At 44.8% G+C, this 19,522-nt stretch overlaps 1 protein-coding gene across 10 annotated transcripts in view; it reads right to left on the bottom strand.

The window, feature by feature from the left end:
- The window catches only part of CNKSR3 (CNKSR family member 3), a 150,077-nt gene that overhangs the window by 60,667 nt on the left and 69,888 nt on the right, over window positions 1–19,522 (bottom strand). For all 10 annotated transcript variants that reach the window (XR_016233619.1, XM_089332549.1, XM_089332548.1 and 7 more), the window contains 5 exons: window positions 16,600–16,641; window positions 13,963–14,082; window positions 12,087–12,146; window positions 7,892–7,960; window positions 7,143–7,292 (listed from right to left, as the gene is read on the bottom strand). Coding sequence is in view for 9 of the 10 variants with exons in the window: in XM_089332549.1 (XP_089188675.1) it covers window positions 7,143–7,292; window positions 7,892–7,960; window positions 12,087–12,146; window positions 13,963–14,082; window positions 16,600–16,641 (441 nt within the window). In the remaining variant the exon portion in view is untranslated. The remainder of the gene's footprint in view (window positions 1–7,142; window positions 7,293–7,891; window positions 7,961–12,086; window positions 12,147–13,962; window positions 14,083–16,599; window positions 16,642–19,522) is intronic.

The raw sequence follows: 19,522 nt of genomic DNA, 5'->3' as shown, positions 1-19,522 counted from the left end.
GACCTAGGGCTGGCTGTGAATGAAGACCACCCCAGAACAAGAAAGGCTATGAACTGGACTCCAAGATTGGAAGGACTGAGAGCCAGCATGCAGGCAGCTAGAAGTGGCCACAGGAGACGCATGGAGGGACAGTTTATTTTCAGGAGAGGCACCTAGGTCTTGGCACTTGTCTTAATCATAGCACAATCTCCCTATCCTGGAGCTCAGTCACTGCCCCATGATCTGTCCATGTCCCTCAATACGTAATTGACAAGCACCTGAATGTCAATCTTTACCATGTCTGAAAACACAAGGCCAGGACCCAGACTCTCAGAAGCAAAAGTAAATTAGAGGGCCGGTGCTGTGGCCTAGCAGGTAAAGCCACCACCTGCAGTGCCGGCATCCCATATGGGGGCCGGTTCGAGACCCAGCTGCTCCACTTCTGACCCAGCTCTCTGCTATGGCCTAGGAAAGTAGTAGAAGATGGCCCAAGTCCTTGGGCCCCTGAACCCACATGGGAAGACTGGGAGGAAGCTCCTGGTTCCTGGCTTCAGATGGGCACAGCTCCAGCCTTTGCAGGCAATTGGGGAGTGAACCAACAGATGGAAGACCTCCCTCTCCCTCCCTCCCTCCCTCCCTCCCTCTCTCTCTCTCTCTCTCTCTCTCTGCCTCTCCCTCTCTCTGTATATCTCTGACTTTAAAATAAATAAATAAATCTTAAAAAAAAAAAAAAGTAAATTAGAGCAGGTGCACAGGACAGCTACTCCCAGACAACTCCAGTGTTGATGGCTATGTTATCAGGAGCCCTCATTTATCCTGTGGCCTAAAAACATAATGAATAGCACCATTCTGGTGAAGGTACAACACTAATGATGTTGAAAAGACTGAAAGCAAAGCACAGAGAAATGCCAAGGGTTGGGGGCTGAACAAGTCTACAGAGCTTTGTCTACCATGGTAGAATCTTCTGAAAATGCCTGGACACGTTGCAAGAACACCCGGGAGCCTCTGTGAAATGATGGCAGTTTATCTCCCTGAGTCAAAAGCAAAACCAGGTGTCTACGTCTCTCCGGTCACCTGCTTGCCAAACTGCAGTCACTAGAACTTGGCAGGCAAACCCAGAGAAAATCAAAGAGTGTTCCTTCTAGATCCAACATGGGAAGTGAGATACACAGCAGACCCATAGAATGGCAGATGTCCTAAACAGCACTCTGGCCTCAGAATCCGCCCTTAAGGCATGCGGTTCCGGCTGAAAAGCCCATGAGAGTATTTCAGGCATGGAAAGCCAAGACACTCTGGGGGGGGGGGGGGGACCTAAATGAAAGATCTCCACGAGTGAGATCCCAGTGGAAAGAACGGGTCATCAAAGAAGGAGGTACCTTTCTCTGAAGGGAGGAGAGAACTTCCACTTTGACCATGGCCTTGTCTAAATATGATCAGAGGCGGTGGACTCAAAAGGCTTCCATAGCCTTGGCAGCTCATGACAAGAGCCTAGGGTGATTACTGATGCCATAAACAAGAGTGTCAATTTGTTAAGTCAACAACAGGAGTCACTGTGCACTTACTCCTCATGTAGGATCTCTGTCCTTAGTGTGCTGTACATTGAGATTTAATGCTATAACTAGTACTCAAACAGTATTTTTCACTTTACGTTTCTGTCTGGGAGCAAACTGTTGAAATCTTTACTTAATGTATGCTAAACTGATCTTCAGTATATAAAGAGAATCGAAAATGAATCTTGATGTGAATGGAAGGGGAGAGGGAGTGGGAAAGGGGAGGGTTGCGGGTGAGAGGGACGTTATGGGGGGGAAGCCATTGTAATCCATAAGCTGTACTTTGGAAATTTATATTCATTAAATAAAAGTTAAAAAAAAGAAAAAGAAAGAAACAGAACAACTGGAACCCAGACTAGGAATCAAAAGACACTCTAATATGGGAGGTCAGGATTGAAAGGGACACCTTAACCCAAAGCATTACAACCCAGACCCCAATTTAGAGATTCTTATAAGTCTAATCTAAAATTCTCTTCATAGGAAATGGTGAGTGTCCCCAGACTACAAAGCTGGTGTTTTGACTTATGGCCTGTTCATGGTAGCCTTCATTAAAAAATACACAGAGGAAAAAAAAGAAGAGTGTTCCTTCTAGAATGAATCTCCAGAAGTCAGGGGGCTAACTAGCCTGTTCTTAAAAATAAGTTTCAGGCTGGCGATGTGGCATAGTGGGTAAAGCTACTGCCTTCAGTGCCGCATCCCATATGGGCATCGGTTCTAGTCCTGGTTCTTCCACTTCTGATCCAGCTCTCTGCTATGGCCTAGGAAAGCAGTAGAGGATGGCCCAAGTCCTTGGGCCCCTGCACCCACGTGGGAGACCCAAAAGAAGCTAATGGTTCCTGGATTCAGATTGGCGCAGCTATGGCCATTGTGGCCAATTGGGGAGTGAACCAGCAGATGGAAGATCTCTCTCTCTCTTTCTCTCTCTACCTCTCCCTCTCTCTGCCTCTCCTCTCTATCTGTGTAACTCTGACTTCCAAATAAATAAATAAATAATTATTTTTAAAAAAATGTTTCATTTACGTTCTGAACATATCCACATGGATTCTGCTTTATTACGTGAAACTCTGTTAGGCTTACCCACTTGCCATCTCTGCCTTCCGAACGGCTTTCCTAACTTTCCAACTCCTGTCAGCACCCAGGGTTCCGGGCACACTGACGCCTGTTTCTCCTTCACCTGGCTGATCTTCCTCACCTCTGACCTAAGGCCTTCTCTGAGAGTTGACTAACAAATAGGAGAATGGGGCTTAGGAAGATTACACCCCTTGACTGAAGCCCACAGCTGAAAAGTGAGAGCTGAGATTTGAACCCCAGGCGTTCAGCCCCAGCGCCAGCCTCATCACCCCATGCTGTGCCACCCTGGGCCTCCTTTCATGTGGCATCAGCTCTGTCACCAGCCTTGCTCAGGACCATGCCACTCCACCTCCAGGCTTACACAACAGCCTCCCTGAGGTGGTTTCTTAGGTTTAGAATTTGCATGGGCTCAACTCCATCACCTCAAAGTCCACATGTTCCAGGCCTTAACCCTCAGACCTCAGACTATGACTGTATTTAGACAGGATCTGTAAAGGGGTGGGTAAATTACAGCATGGTAGCCAGGCTGGGTTCTCATCCAGTATGACAGGTGTCCTTATAAGAGGAGGAGATCAGGACACAGACACACAGACAGAAGTCTGCAGACAAACAGGAAGAAGATGGCCATCAGCACGCTAAGCAGGAAGGCCTAAGGAGAAACCAGCACTGTTGACACCTTGATTCCTAACTTAACACTCAATCCATAGGACTTTATTATGGTAGCCCCGGATAGCATCATAAAAACACCTTTCAGCCTGTCCCCTGTGGGATGAAGTAGCCTAGAATTCCATCTGCCACGGAACCAGCTGCACCAACCAGTCCAACTTTACCTCCCCCATCCTCAGCTCCAGGGAGTCCAAGCTGCTCATTCTTTGTAGAAGGGGCTGTAGAGCCCATCCAGAGTGCCAGGACCACCCCCGTCTGCCAGCGCTGTCTCCCGGGGCAGGGACATCAGAGCCTGAGCTGTGTGGTTACACCAGGATCCTTCGTCCTGGCTAACAGGCCAAGGCTAGACTTGGAGTGAGCTGGCCTTCTTGGGGCCTCCCCTCCTCCATTCTGCTTTCCTCTCTCCCTTATAAGCTTTTCCTGAAGCACACAGCCTCCAAAACTGCCTACACAAGAATCTGCATCTCGGACTCTGCTTCTAGGAGACCTTACCTAAGACTCCCCCTCGCTGATGGCAGTGAATCCACGTGGTGTGCGTGAGCACCTCCCCCTAAAGACGCACAACCAACTGCCCAAGCAAATGCCACCTCATTGGGAAGAGAGCCTTCACCTAAAACACCCAAGCCGACCTCTCCTTCAGAACCCAACACTGACCCACCATGCACTGGGTATGCATCCCAGAGAAATGAAATCAGTACATCAGGGACTGGAGTTGTGGCACAGAGGGTTAAGCTGCCACCTCCAACGCCAGCATCTCACTGAATCCCAGTTGCTGCACTTCCAAACCAGCCACCTGCTAACGTGCCTGGGAAAGCAGCGGATGCTGGTCCAACTACTCAACCCTTGTCATCCCTGTAGAGGACCTGCTTGGAGTTCCAGGCTCCTGGCTATGGCCTAGCCCAGCCTTAGCCATGGCAGACATTTTGGGAGTGAAACAGCAGTTAGAAGATCTCTTTCTCTCCCTCTCTCTTTGTAACTCTGCATTCAAATAAATATATCTTTAAAAAAAAAATAGCATGTCAAAGAGATACCTGCACTCCCATATTCCTTGCAGCACTATTCACAATAGCCTAAAGACTCAACTGAGGTGTTCATCAGTGACTGAATTTAGAAATGTACTATGGGGCCAGCGCTGCAGCTCACTTGGCTGATCCTTCGCCTGTGGCGCCGGCACCCCGGGTTCTAGTCCTGGTTGGGGCGCCAGATTCTGTTCCAGTTGCTCCTCTTCCAGTCCAGCTCTCTGCTGTGGCCCGGGAAGGCAGTGGAGGATGGCCCAAGTGCTTGGGCCCTGCACCCGCATGGGAGACCAGGAGGAAGCGCCTGGCTCCTGGCTTCAGATCGGCGCAGCGCGCTGGCCCTAGTGACCATTTGGGGGGTGAACCAATGGAAAAGGAAGACCTTCCTCTCTCTCCCTCTCTCTCACTGTCTAACTCTACCTGTCAAAAAAAAAAAAAAAAAAAAAAAAAAAAAAGGAAAGAAATGTAATATGGAGCACTATTCAGCCTTAGGAAAGAAGGGAATCCTGTCATTTGCTACAACATGGATAAAACTGGAGGACATTATGTTAAGTGAAGTAAGCCAGGCACAGAAAGACAATACTGTGTAATCTTACTTAAATGTAGAAACTAAAAAGTTGACTTCACAGAAGCAGAATAGGGGGCAGGCGCTGTGGTGTAGCAGGTAAAGCCGCCGCCTGCAGTGCCAGCATCCTGTATGGGCACCAGTTCGAGTCCTGGCTGCTCCACTTCCAATCTAGCTCTCTGCTATGGCCTAGGAAAGCAGTAGAAGATGGCCCAAGTCCTTGGGCCTCTGCACCTGTGTGGGAAGACCTGGAGGAAGTTCCTGGCTCCTGGCTTCAGATTGGCACAGCTCCGGCCATTGCAGCCAACTGGTGAGTGAATCAGCGGATGGAAGACCCCTCTCCCCCTTCTCTCCTTCTCTCTGTGTAACTCTTAAACTCTTTCAAATAAATAAATAAATCTTTTTTTTTTTTTTTATTTGACAGGTAGAGTTACAGACATAGAGAGAGAGAGACAGAGAGAAAAGTCTTCCTTCCATTGGTTCACTCCTCAAATGGCCACTATGGCCAGTGCTGCGCCAATTCGAAGCCAGGAGCCAGGTACCTCTTCCTGGTCTCCCATGGGGTGCAGGGGCCCAAGCACTTGGGCCATCCTCCACTGCCCTCCAGGGCCACAGCAGAGAGCTGGCCTGGAAGAGGAGCAACCGGGACTAGAACCCGGCATCCATATGCGATGCAGGCAGAGGATCAACCAAGTGAGCCACAGCGCCAACCCAAATAAATAAATCTTTAAAAAAAAAAAATAAGTAGAATAGAATAGTGGTTGCCACGGGCAGGAGAGATGTTGGTCAAAGGATATAAAATATCTATCAGACAAGAAGACAGAGACTTGAATATCGCTAAAAGAGCAGAATTTAATTATTTTCACCATAAATAATAAACATGTGAGATGATGCATATATTAATAGGCTTTATTTAGACATTGCAGAATGTACGTGTATTTGAAAATATTCTATTCTATACCATAAATATATATATAATTTGTACTTAATGTTTTTAAAAAACCAAAAACTATGCTGTTATTGTTGAAAACTGATTTTTGTTCTACCTTGTACTTCATGTTAATTATTTTTAATCCCCTCATCTCCCTTAAACTACACCAACAGACGTATTTCCAGCGTCTGCATCCTGAGCAAAGTTGTGACTCCACACTATACTGTTCCCCCGCGTGGAGATGGACAATAAAATCACAGGCAGTTACAAGTACACTGTAGTCTCCATCTCATTAAAGGGCATTAAAATGCCATTCCTTTGACTCTTGATCTAGGAAATAAACTCTAAGGACCAATGGCATAAAAAAGTGGTGGTCAGTGAGCAAGGTCCCCCCGAGTGTGGGCAACCAGGAGCATGTTGTTTGAAGAGAACTCACAGAGCAGCAATCACTTAACGTCAGCTCATCTTTCACCATCAAGATTGGCACTTCTAACTAAAGCCTAAACTATGTGTGATACCATTCTCCACAGGACGGAGTGCTCCATTACACCCAGCCTGCCTTGGTAACACGCTGCTAAGGACGCAACTCCATGGTCTCTCTGAGATCAGTGAGCAATGCACGCACAGTTACATGAAGACATGTTTGAAAGGAGAGAAGAGAAGGATAAACATTAACTTTTCTCCAGTGCTACAGTGATAATTCTATGGCCTGAACGCTGGTCCTGAATTCACACAGATATTTAAACCTCAGAAGTCAGTGGAACTTAAGAGGGGAGACTTATTCCAGTTACAGCATTTGGAAGCTGGCTCAGCGGGAGGTCCTGAGCTCACTGGGGATATGCCCTGGGGAGGGGGTTCCTAGAAAGAACTGGGCCAAGGCACCTGTTTACTGGCTCCCATGTCATCCATCTGCCTGCACCCCACCACTGCCACCCTCACCAATGGCCTCCAAAACCATGGGCTGAATAAACTCTCTTTATGAAGTTAACTTTCTCAGGGATTTCATGGTAGCGACAACCAGCTGACTGACACACCTGGAAACATCTGTACCACACAGCCAATATGGCAACACGGGCCAGATGTGAATATTCAGACCAGGAAGGTGACTGGTGAGACTGGAGAACTTCTCATTCCATTTACTTAAACTGTCGTACATGGCTAGAAGCTACCACACTGTCACTACAGATCTACAATGTGTAGTCTCATAACATAAGAAAACTAAAGCATCAACTCTTTTAGGATGATCAGGTCATCACACACCAACTCCTGAAACCCACCACCTGCAACTTTTCATCGTGACAAACCCACCCAGAGATGCTGGTCACTGCTGAAGCGAGACAAAGGCCCACAGGGACCAGCGGTACCTGCACGAGAGGCGGCTTCCACCGCAGGTTCTTCAGGGGAGCCGGCGTGAAGTTGAAGAAAGGACCGGAGGGCCGCCTCTTGAGCAGTAACACGACTCCAGTGGGATTCTCCCTCAGCTTCCTGACCAGGTTTTTCAGTTGCCAACCCACCTTCAGAGCAAGCAAATGAGGAAGGAAGACTTAGCTCATGAGACTGAGATGATCAAACCTAGGACATCGCAATTAGTAAAGAGGGAGATACAAATATGCAGATGCAAACGTGTTCCTCTTAGCACTACTTACTCTAGTGGCAAAACTGGATATGAATTTCAAATTAAAAAAAAAAACAATATGGCTTTAGATTTCACTGAAAGTTGTAAAGGAGAAACTTAAGTCTCAATACACATAGGCAGGTGTTTGGCAGAGTAATGATTAAAATCGCCACTTGAGATGCCAGCATCCTGCATCGGAGTGTCTGGTCTGTATCCCAGCTCCTCTGCTTCCAATCCAGTTTTCTGTTAATGTGCAACCCAGATGCACAGATGGCAGCTCAGGTACTTGGGTCCCTGGAACCTATGTGGGGGACTCAGGCTGAGATCCAGGCTCCTGGCTTCACCTTGGTCCAGCCTGGCTAACACAGGCACTTGGGGAGTGAACCCGCAGGTGAAAGGTCTTACTGTGTATCTCTTTCTTCCTGTTCCTCTGCATTTAAAAAAAAAAAAAAATGAAAACCAATACACAGACATTTAGGTAATCAATAAACAACTCACCACGGTTTGTCGATTAACTTGAATGACTTCGTCACCAGCATGAATCTTCTGAGACCTGTCTGCAGGAGACTATGGAAACAAAGAAACCGTCTTAATTTCCTACACCTTCTATTGCTTCTTTCACTCTTCTGTAGGCAACTAGCAACAGAAATAAAGTCTTCTCTGTAAAAATAAAACGATGCATGTTGGTCCCCTGGGACTACACAGTCTACGGATCCTGACATATAGATGCTGTTATCTAATTAGTTTCTGTTATAATCCCCAATCTGTCAGCCACAATAGTCAGCTTCATCGAATCTGTCAAGGAGGGTCAACAGAAATTCTATGTCTTTGAAGAATTTAATTCTTTTCACACTCAAAATGAAGGATCTTTCAGTATCAAAACAAAGTCCAGACTTTATTCCCCCCTACAAATAATACCTTGCTAATAACAAAAACATAACAAAAATAATAACAAAAGCATAAATGGATATCATCTGTTTGTCAAATATTTTGTCCATAGTATTCCTGTTCATATAAGCAACTCAGAATTCCCTATGCTTTAATCTCACATTGGCTTGGGCGTTTGGCCTAGCAGTTAAGATGCCAGTTCAGACACAAGCATCCGGCATCAACCCAAGGGCAGAGAACCTGGGTTCAGCACTCACTCTTTCTCCTGACTCCAGCTCTCTGCTAATGCAGACCTGGGAGGCACCAGTGATGGCTCCAGCAGCTAGTTTTCTGCCACTCATGTGGAAATCCTGGATTGAATTCCAGCTCCAAGTTTTGACCCCAGCCAGGGGCTTTTATAGGCATTTGGGGAGTGAAACAGAGGATGAGCACTCACTCACTCTGTGTGTGTGTGTGTGTGTGTCTCGTATATTAATGAATTAAAAAATCTTTGTTTAAATATCTCATATGACCAAGAAAAGAAGAGAGGATAAATCTTTTATTTCAAATTCTAACCAAATATTACCTAGGCCAGAGTATTTAATTTTGTAACTTAAGTAATGGGTTGAATTTTCAAATAATTTACCACTGCACTTTAAGAAACTGCGCCTTTGAACATGGGGAGGAGGGGTAACACTTAAGACATGCTTACTGACTTTTCTCACTCCGTTGTTGTAGCAGGCTCAACAAGGAACTGGGCAGCAGCTCTAAGCTGTAGCAACAGGCTTTGTGCGTAAGGCACAGGTGACTGTGAGGGTTAATTTTAAGAGCATTTCACCTGCTGCCACAACTGGCATGCCTCACCTGAGACACCAGCAAGCTGAGCACCACAGGGAGATGCGCTCTCTTGACTCTCTCTCTCAAGTCACTGCAAAAGAGTACGTTTACTGATGCTCCTTTCTGTCCCTGTATATTGGATGCTTAACTCATAGTCAGAGACCTACTGGGCTAAGTATGCGCCTATCAGTAAAGTCTGGTCAATCTTCCCTGGTAAAGGATTCATTTTGGGTACACTTCACTTTGTAAGCGATGGCCCAGAGGCTTGGAAGGTCCTCTTTATAGACTTGCAGTCCTAATAAATAAGCACCCATGTCCTGCATTGACTTCCCTTCCCAAGGATCCTGATGCAGTGACTTCTCAAATGTCCTACCCAGTGACTAAGAGTTGTGCCTGGCAGAACCCTGGTAAAAAGAGAGCTTGATACCAAAATTCTCCATCGGGCAGTAGCTCTCGCCTAGCTTCATCCTGAGTTGGACTACTGACAAAATGGTGCTTGTCTGGTTTGCTGCAGAAGGGTGATGACCTGGAGAATAATGTGCTCATTCTTCAGAGGCTAATCTAATACCCACCTCATCTTCGGGGTGGAGGATACAAGTACCAAGGGGCCTGTGTCAAGACTCCTGTCCAGATCAAGGAAATCAGATAGAGAATCAGCAGACACAGACAGCATGACCTGGGAATGAGCCTGACCTCTCAGGTGCATTCAAAGAAATGGGCTGGAGGTCTGAGAATGCCCTCCTGCCATTCTGACTCCAAGACACAGGAATATGGAGACAATTCACTTGGGAACGCAGTAGGCAGCTTCCACCCACCCGCTCCCACTCACCATCCTGGGCTTCCATGAGAACATTCTGACTCTGAAGTCACAGCCTCTTTAAGTGACAGCCGGAAAGCTGACCCAGAGCTGGCAACTTCTCCTCCCATTCAAGTATAAAATGTCCAACATGAAGTGCAAAACATCAAGATCAGGCTCTTGGGAAGTGGGCTCTACCTACTTCCTAGTCTCGTCTACAAGGCGCCCAGTGTCCCAGTGTCCCACACATGGCAGGGACTCAACAAATGTCAGGTAATGACTGAAGCAATGAGTGACATTCTACACTAGATTTTCAGATGGCATAGGACAGGTTTTCTTTTTTATCTTTACAATATTTCTTTAAATTTTATTTATTTGTTTATCTGAGAGTAGAGAGAGAATAGGCAGACAGAGTTCCCGTCTGATGGTTTACTTCCCAAAGTGCCCAGGGGCCCCTCGTTGGGACAAGGCCAAAACTGAGAACAGAGCACTCTGGCCAGATCTCCTGTGTCAGGGACAGGAACACAATTATCTGAGCCACCATCTGCTGCCTCCCAGGCTCTGCGTGAGCAAGAAGCTAGAGTGAAGATAGAACCAGGTATCCAACCTAGGCACTCCCATGTGAGACGCAGGCTTCTTAAACAACATCTTCTCCTTTACGCTAAAGAGTTACCCTTTCAAATTCATCTTTAACCAACGGTAACCACCTCTCTTTTGAGACCCTCCATACAGTGCTCTGTGGGTGCATTAGGATAGAATATATCCAAGCAAACCCTGAGTCTGTCACCCAATGTCATGATTCTAGCAGGAATAGAAAAGATACAGAGGATGTATCATTAACGACATCTGACATTCCATTCGATTCATAGTACATTTGTTCAGTTTCTCATTTCAACTCCTTAAAAACGGAAACGACATCCACCATCCTTCTGAACAACCCATCCAACTCCAGAACAACACACTGACTGGTGGTATGAGAGCATGTTTTTGCGATGGTTGAGCAGGATCTTACCAGGTCTCCGACAAGGACCAATGGCAAATCATACAATGCATCATGTAGCTTTTCTTCCTTTAGCCCCCATCCCCAACATCAAAGCACCACTTCCTGTGCTGTTGCTACTGCCCACCAGGTGACACAATATAAAATTCCTAGTTATTCTCACTGTAGCTCACCAGGGCATGCTTAGACACTACCATCTTCTACTCATTCATCTGCCAGAACCACACAATTGATTTATAATTCACTGACTGCCTTAAGCAATGTCATTTTCTTACTGCAGAAACTGTGCTTATCACACTCATCAAAGCCCATGCCATTTTCTTTTATCCAAGCAGCTCAAGTTCAAATTTAGACAAGTGTTCCCAACAAACAAATTAGCAAAGTAGCTACCCAAATATCCCTGCTCATCCCTAGCTGACTCTGGGTTGATTAAATAGATTAATTAACACGCAGACACAGAGAAACCGTTCAAATGTTTGTAGCTTCATATCAATGTCATTGAAACGTAGGCTACAAGAAGAAAGCATTCAATCAGCTGTACTTTTTAACAAATTCTACAAATTTGTCTAGCTTAATTTTTATAAAAATGTTTGAGGGGCAAAAGAACACTGCATGTAGCAGAATTCCCAAAAGGAAGTAAGCAGTACATAAAAGTTTCACATAATAGAAACAGACCTGTTTTTCTATTCAAAGGATTGGGAGGAAGGAGGGAACAAAATTTTAAATCATGCCAAATATCATGAAATACAACTCTAAAAAGAATCTGTCATCCAAAAATCCTAAAATAGTTGCTTTGGAGACACATAAAAATCCCATTAAACAAGCCAAAAAAATTACATTTTACACATATGGACACCAACCCCAGTTCTTTGTAAGAGTGAGTCTAACAGCAAAGAGATCTTGGTTTTTCCATTTATGTCTTAACCCTTCTAGGGTCAAAAGGAATAGTTAACTGTATGGTGGGAGGTAAAAGTGGGCAAGATGTGTGAACAATAAAGAGTAAGAAAGAACAATTTAAATAGTAAACTGACAATAGCTGGTAACAAGCAGTACTTTATCCACAGAAGTAAACAAAACAGGCCCCGGTGCTCTGAGTGCAGATAACAAAACAGTATGCACACACTGAAATGAAAACACACAGCAATTCTGTTCACACATGTAACAGCTTTTACATTGAACGGACATACACTTACATTTTCTGTGGTTCCAGTAATCACATGCAGCCCATCATAGGTCGACTTTATGTACATGCCCTAGAGTGAGTGAGACGCAAATATATTAAGTCATTTCAACTTTGAGAGGGGGAACTGTCACTGGGACTTGAACTGTAAAACATTACAGTCCCTGCAAATCAACACTCACCAAGAGGCTCCTGAGACACTGTGAAACAAGATCCAAAGGGCAGTGAAGGGGAGCTAAACAAACTGAAATACTAGTGAATGGATTCCACATGAGATCTCTTTGATATTCTAATTTGTGTACCAGGCGTGTAGAATTTTGCCACAATTCTGGGGATGAGGGAGTTTTCTCAAACCTGCTACATGAGTGAAGAATTTCAGACAAAGGCCGCTCTTTCCTGCTCTTTCGTTCAGTTAAATTTAGTATTCATAGCAACTGTAGGATGATTTATTCAAGACATCAATAAGCCAGACCAGGATGCACCAACCCAGATTGTTACATGACTTAACCTAAGGAGCTGATGACTAACAGACACCCATCCATTTAAGGAAAGCAGAGAGGTGAACAGGCTCCCTCCCAGCAGGCCCAGTGGGCAAGCTCAGAGGAGAATGCTGTCTTGTTGAGGAAGTATTTCTGCAGGGAGACAGATCATATACAAAATCTGTGTGTTAAACTGTTATAACGGGCAGAGAGTGCAACCTAACAGAGCAGAAAGCAGGTGCTCATGCTGTTATGTAGTTATTAATGAGGAGCCTCCTCAGGAATCATTTTGACCCTGAACTTGGCCGGGCTCAGCCACCTAACACCACTCCATACTGACCATCTCAACTACTAAGGCCCCCAAGGTTCTCCACAGCCCCTCAGGGTCTGTGACTTTCATTCACTGAGTCTATCAGCTTCTCTAGTACACAGAGCCCTCCCCTCCCAGGACTCTACCTGTCTAACTCTACCATCTGAAACGGCAACTCCATTGCTGCCCACTCAGAGCCTACACCTGCTCCCACACTGGACTACAGACTCCAGGAAGTCCTCTCTGTTTAAACTGTTACAACATATCATTTACTTTGGAGGCAAGCAGTATCAGTTGGCACATTTCTACTAAGAATGAAGGTTTGTGGACATTCACTTGATTTTTGTTTGCCCATCTAAGAGCAGAGGCTGCCTTAATCCTCCCCACAGCTACCCACAGTCTACACCCCTGTCCTCCTCCTCCTCCTCCTCCTTCTCTTCTCTCATCCCTCCCCCACCCACCAATACCAGCAACAGCAGCTCCAGCCACCAATCAATGCCCACATCTGGTACGCTCCACATAGGGCACTGGGCATCCACCAAGCAACTGAACACTTCCCACAGCCCTAGCAGGAAACTGACTCAAAGCCCCTGGGCTCATCAATGGACCTCACAGCTTCTTCACACAAATTTTAGTCAATTAATGCTATAAGGACATGTGCTGGGAACTGGGAGGTCCCCCTGTATGTAGTCTCTGGGTCTATTATTATAAATATACATGATTTATAAAACACTTTCCAAATTTAAAGAAGTTCTCACACACATCCTTAACACCAATAGACTTTCAGAGTAGATGTGAACCCAGATTTCATCTCTGCTTTGTGTAAATGTTCTTTCTTTTCTTGCATCACTAAGTCTTAAATAAAGCTGTTAAATCATTGTCTTTGGAATATAAGTACAATGTATTTATTTTTATACTTTGAAGATAAAAAAATATATACCAACAGAGTTCAAGGTAGCAAATTCTTAAGTACATAACAGAAGGCAGTTTACCTTTAATTCTACCTTTTCAGAATCACATAAGAAGGAATTCTTTAAAAACTTTAGTAAATGACAGTGTGTGGTGTTTGAAAATAAAATGAGCATTATTAGAATTCTTACCAGGCCTTCCCCAGGCTTAATGTTTGGTAAGTGAACTTCCTCCAGGCACGCACACTGGCTCATAACAGGATCCCTCGTAGAGCGGATTGTTTTGTCACAGATGCCATTTAAAACCTTGACCTAGAATTGGACGGGCAAATAGGGAGGGAAGTTCAATCATTAACAGGTTTTACCTCAAGCTGATTTTTAAAGAAATGCCCTTCACCTGTAAGCTTTTGCTCTGGCTGGCAATCGTTCTGATAATTCTGCTCAATGAACGCATGGCATCTGGACTCAGTGTTTGCAGTCGTGGGAATGCACCACTATTCCAGCTTTGGTTAAAAAGTGCAGCTTTAACATTAACTCCTCAATGACCATGGAAGGGACCAGGCTGGAAAGAAATCCCCTTCCCCCCATTAGGGAGACTCATCCACTGCCAGCCCCTGGTGTGGCTTTTTGGGGAGGGCACACGTTGTCTGAATACGAAATACCAACAAGACAAAAAAAAATATCTTTTGGCCTATATCAGTTTTTTTTTTTTTTAATAGATTTTGCTTTCTGGAGAAGTTTTTAGGTTTAAAGAAAAAAAAGGAGCAAAAAGTTCATTGAATAGCCATTTCCCCTAGAATTAACATCTTGCATTGGCAGGGTACATTTGTTACAACAGATGAGCCACCACTGAGAATTATTATTAACTGTAGTCTACGATTTAAGCACCCTTAGTGGTGAACACCACAGGTTTTGCCATATGCCCAATGTCAGGCACCCATCATTACAGTGTCATACGGAATAGTTTCACTGCCTTGCATATGCCCTGCACTTGACCTCATTATCATCTCCCCTACCCCACCATGAACCCTCAGCAGCCACTGGTATTTTCAGTCTGCATGGTTTAGTTTTTTCCACAATGTCAAACACTTGGAATGATACAGCATATCACCTTTCCAGTCTGGATTAAGTTTTTTCCACATTTTTTCACAACTTGATAACTCATTTATCTGTACTGCAGAATAATAATCTATTCTATGAATGTGATAACTTATTTATCTGCATTGCTACTCTGTTCTATGAACATCCCAGTTTGTTTATCCATTCACCTATCCAGAGACAATTGGTTGCTTCCAATTTGGGGCAATTATAAACAAAGCCGCTATAAAATTCTATGCAGATTTGCGTGGACATAATTTTTCAGCTCTTTTGGGTAAATGCCTCAGAGTGCAACTATGGGGTGGAATAGTAAGAATGCATTTAGTGTTGTAAGGACCTGCCAAAGTGTCCTGGAAGCTGCAAGCACTATCTTGCATTCCCTCTAGGGAGATATAAAAGTTCCCTTTGCTCCATGCCTCTGGCGGCACTTGGTGCTACCAGTATTCTGGATTCCAGGCACTCTATTAAGTGATATCTCCTTTGTTGTTTTCTTTTGCAACTCCCTAATTACAAATGCTGTAGAACATCTTTTCATATGCTTATTTGGCATCTGTATACCTTCTTAGGTGTAGGGCAGTTCAGATCTTTTGTCTACATTTAATTGGGCTGTTTGCTTTCTTACTACTGAGTTTTAAGAGTTCTTTGTGTATTTTGAATACAAAGCCTTCATCTCAGATGTGTTTTGAAAATATTTTCTCCAACTCTGAGGCTGGCTTACCTTTTCATTCTCTTGGCAGTGCATTTCACAGAGCAGAGGTTTTAATTGTAATGAAGCTACATTATCAGTTTTTCCATCATGGATCATGCTTTGGGTGTGCTATCTAAACACTCATCACCAAACCCAAAGGCACCTGGATTCTTTTCCCATGTTATCTTCCATGAGCTTGAGAGTTTTGCATTGTACATTTAGGTTTATGAATGTCCTGGTGATGACTCACCTTCTCCAACTGACAGAGCAAAACTCTAAGGAGCCACTGTGAGGAGCCCCAAGCGGTCTCCATACAGAAGTCACAGGTGGGGTTGCTATGTGCAGCATTTCCCCAGTCAGGTACATCTAAACTTTCCAAATTAAACAACCAAAGGAATCAGGAAATTCCAAAGAGCGCTTTTTCATTCCAAGGGGGAGAATCTTAGAAGTGACACTTTCTACACTCCTCAAATTTGTTTAGCCTTCCTATTTATGGAAAATATATTTATAGCAGTTTCATTGCTAAATTCCTCAACATTAGGAGGAGGAAGGCCTTATCAAAAGAGCACAGACTGGCTTGTGTCAAAAGCAGGAAGTGATGATGAATAGCAGCAAACTGCCCTTTCAACAGTCATGGGACATCCCCCTCTATCTAATGGCTTCTGCCAAGATTTTTTCTTTTTTTTTTTTTAGCCAGTTGGGCGGAACATGAAATGTGCACATCAATTGTATCCAAATTTTATCTGCCTGGGCAGCAACTAATGTAGAAGGGTATACTGACTAAATGTTCAGAAGGAAAAAGAAAGCAAAACAGAGACCCCAATATAGCAAATTTAAGCAAAGGAATTCTCACGTTGGCTGATCTTATTAAATAACTCTTCCTCCTCTCCTTCTCCCTGAATTAAAAAGACCAAGATCCCAAAAGCCAGTCTTTCAAGGTCTATCCCAAAGGAATTAGTCTGCATTTACTTCAATTAATGTGATTCTTTCTCATTACCTTCCAAAAAAGGGATTTTATAGTAACTTCTAGAACAAATCCTTACCACAGTTAAAACTTTGTCCTCCATTTCAGCTACAAGGCAATCCTAAAGAAGGGGAAGAAGAAAAAGACAACTAAGTAGAAAGAATTAAAAAACTATGACAACCCGTTGGCTTGTCTTCTGGGTATCTCCTGGAGCCCACAAGGCCTCTGACTCCCATCTCCTCAGCCTGGGCAGCAGAGAGAGGATGGGCTGACATTTATCTTGTCCTAAGGCCCCGCTCCCTGCTGACCCAAGAAGCTTATCATCCAAGGAATCCATAAATTTGACCAATTATTTAATTTGAAAGCCTGTAAAGTTCAAGAATTGAAGTCCACCCACTGTCCACAAGGTCCAGAGATCAGTAAATCAGAAGGCCAAGTCCAAGAAACCTGACAATGGCTCCCAATGTGACCCTAGGCTCAGCCAGCAGTGAGCCAACCAGCAATGCGCTAGCTCTGGGCCTGCCCATGAGAACAGCTTTCAAATAAGGGCCTGAGTAAACTCAGCCACAAAAGTTTATTTTAAGCACCACTGAGATTAAATCAGATATTTTAGTCCTTGATAGATGAAAAAAGCTTAACAAAACATTCATTAACACACTGCCAAAAAGTGGTCCTGAGGTATGCTATTGATGACATTAAAAAAAAAAAAACTGGAATGCAAAGCATTATTTACTCAGCTTAAGAACAAAAGACTTGGAACACTGTACGAACAGGGTTAGCTGATTACAGGACTCACCATTGTCCCATGGAAAAGCCACCACTGTGAAATGTTCACAGTTAACCTAGAACTGTCTACAGCAGAGAACTCCCACATACACAGCAGGGTACATGCTGAAGAAAAGTGAGAGGGACTGGGTTCTTTACTGTTTATCCAGCACCGTTCAGTGTAACCCCTAACTGGGACGACCTTAAAGAAAACGCTCATTACTCTATGCACGTGGAAAACATTCATCAACTCAGTTGGAAGTGCCAGGCAAAGATGTTCTTTTAAACCAAACCATCCCTTTACAACTCTCATTGGCACAGGCATGGCTGCTAATTTCTACCATATGTGATTTAATAATCACACTTTGTCTTCTTTAAAATATTTTTTATTTTCTCTACTAGATTAAAATGTGGGAAACAATAATTGTTACTCTACTGTCCCCAAAAATATACTGACTCACTGGAAAATAACAGCACAGGAGGAAAACACTTAAAAAAAATTCAGAAATGTATTTTCACATGGGTGAATGTTATGGAAATTCAAATTATAGGAGCAACTTCTCCAAACTACAAAGAATTACAACTCAGAGATGTGCTTTTCTGCCTTTATCTCGTGCATGAAACTTAACTACCAACTACTATTATGGCTCTTCCCTTACTAGTACTGTCCAGTAGTACCAAATGGAGAATTTAGAAAAACAGATTTATGCAGCCTTGTGCTAGAAACATAACTGATGATTTCTGCCTGTGATCTTTCATCACAAATCTCAGAACGATCTCAGTGCTGTCTTCCTGAGGTCACCGTCACTCAGAGACAAGGGCACCTCAGTGCACCAGGGTCCAAGAGAGAGCCAAGTTCAAGGTGTGGCTGCATGGTCCCCTAGCAAACAGGTTTCCTGCCTTGTGACGGAGCTCTCCTGCCTCCCACGCTATTCAAGTCCAAGTCCACATGTGAAAACGCCTGTGTCTTACCTTCCCCACCACAGTGACCGTAGGGAAAGTTCCCACACCCATTCCCACTCAGAGGAAGCAGCTGCGGGCGTGACTTCACATTGTTTGGCACAAACGGAAAAAGAGGTACTAGGACCATGTGACCCCTGGTGAGTCAGACAGGGAGGCTGCTCTTCGTTAGTCCTCAGTCACCTGGACCAGCAGGAACAGCGCAGCCTAACTGGCAGACGCCCAGCCTGGGACGTCAACCCTGCCTGCATCTCCTGCTCCCTCTTCTTACTGCACAGCCTGGGAAATGCGGTGAACTCCTCCGTAGAACGGGTCGGTCACCAAGCCTGTCTTCGATAGCTTACCCCCATGACACACGCCAAGCACGCGGTCACATCTGGGACACAATCCACACTCAGGATCGGTCTTTTCCACCTCTGCTTCCCTGGGCATCGCTCCACTCGGTCGTCTGAGGCTCACACATGGCTCATTCCCCTATTTCTTCCCAGGTTGCAACTCGGTGCCTGCCACTTCCGTATGGCTACTTTGGTTTCCACGTCACCACAACAGGAAAACAGATTGGAAATATACTTCGCGATCCCTCCCTACCTTGATTTCCTTCATCTGAAATTATAGTCCAAGCCAGGCAGGAGGGGCTGGCGCCATGGCTCACTTGGTTGATCCTCCACCTGTGGCGCTGGCATCCCATATGGGCACCGGGTTTTAGTCCCGGCTGCTCCTCTTCCAGTCCAGCTCTCTGCTGTGGCCCAGGAGGGCAGTGGAGGACGGCCCAGGTGATTGGGCGCCTGCACCCGCGTGGGAGACCAGGAAGAAGCACCTGGCTCCTGGCTTCGGATTGGTGGGATGCCGGCCGTAGCAGCCATTTGAGGGGTGAACCAATGGAAGGAAGACCTTTCTCTCTGTCTCTACCTCTCACTGTCTAATTCTACCTGTCAAATAACTTAAAAAAAAAAAAAAAAAGCCAGGCAGGAGGATCAATTGCTGCACTTGGAATGCAGCTCTTGCATTCTTAAAAGTATGCAGATCCCAAGTGTGTGTGTTGGGGGGTGGTGAAGTGGTGATAGTTCTCCTTCTGATTTATAAATTACAGTTGAAAGGAGGGATGCAGAGAATTTGGCAAGAAAGGAGGAAATGTGGCAATAAGTAGGAGAGACAGGAGAAGAGGAAATGAGCAAATCCTTTCTTCATAGACAGAAACACAAAGAATGAAGGCTCAGGAGAACTCGTCCTTCCGCACTGGGCGGAAACAGATAGCTTTTACTCCTTCAGCTCCCAGG

This window comes from Oryctolagus cuniculus, chromosome 5, assembly GCF_051225735.1.
Source record: "Oryctolagus cuniculus isolate XC-2025 breed Fujian yellow rabbit chromosome 5, ASM5122573v1, whole genome shotgun sequence".
Classification (NCBI taxonomy): Eukaryota; Metazoa; Chordata; class Mammalia; order Lagomorpha; family Leporidae; genus Oryctolagus; species Oryctolagus cuniculus.
The sequence above is the reverse complement of the archived record's forward strand: the minus strand, read 5'-3'. Positions and strand labels throughout refer to the sequence as shown.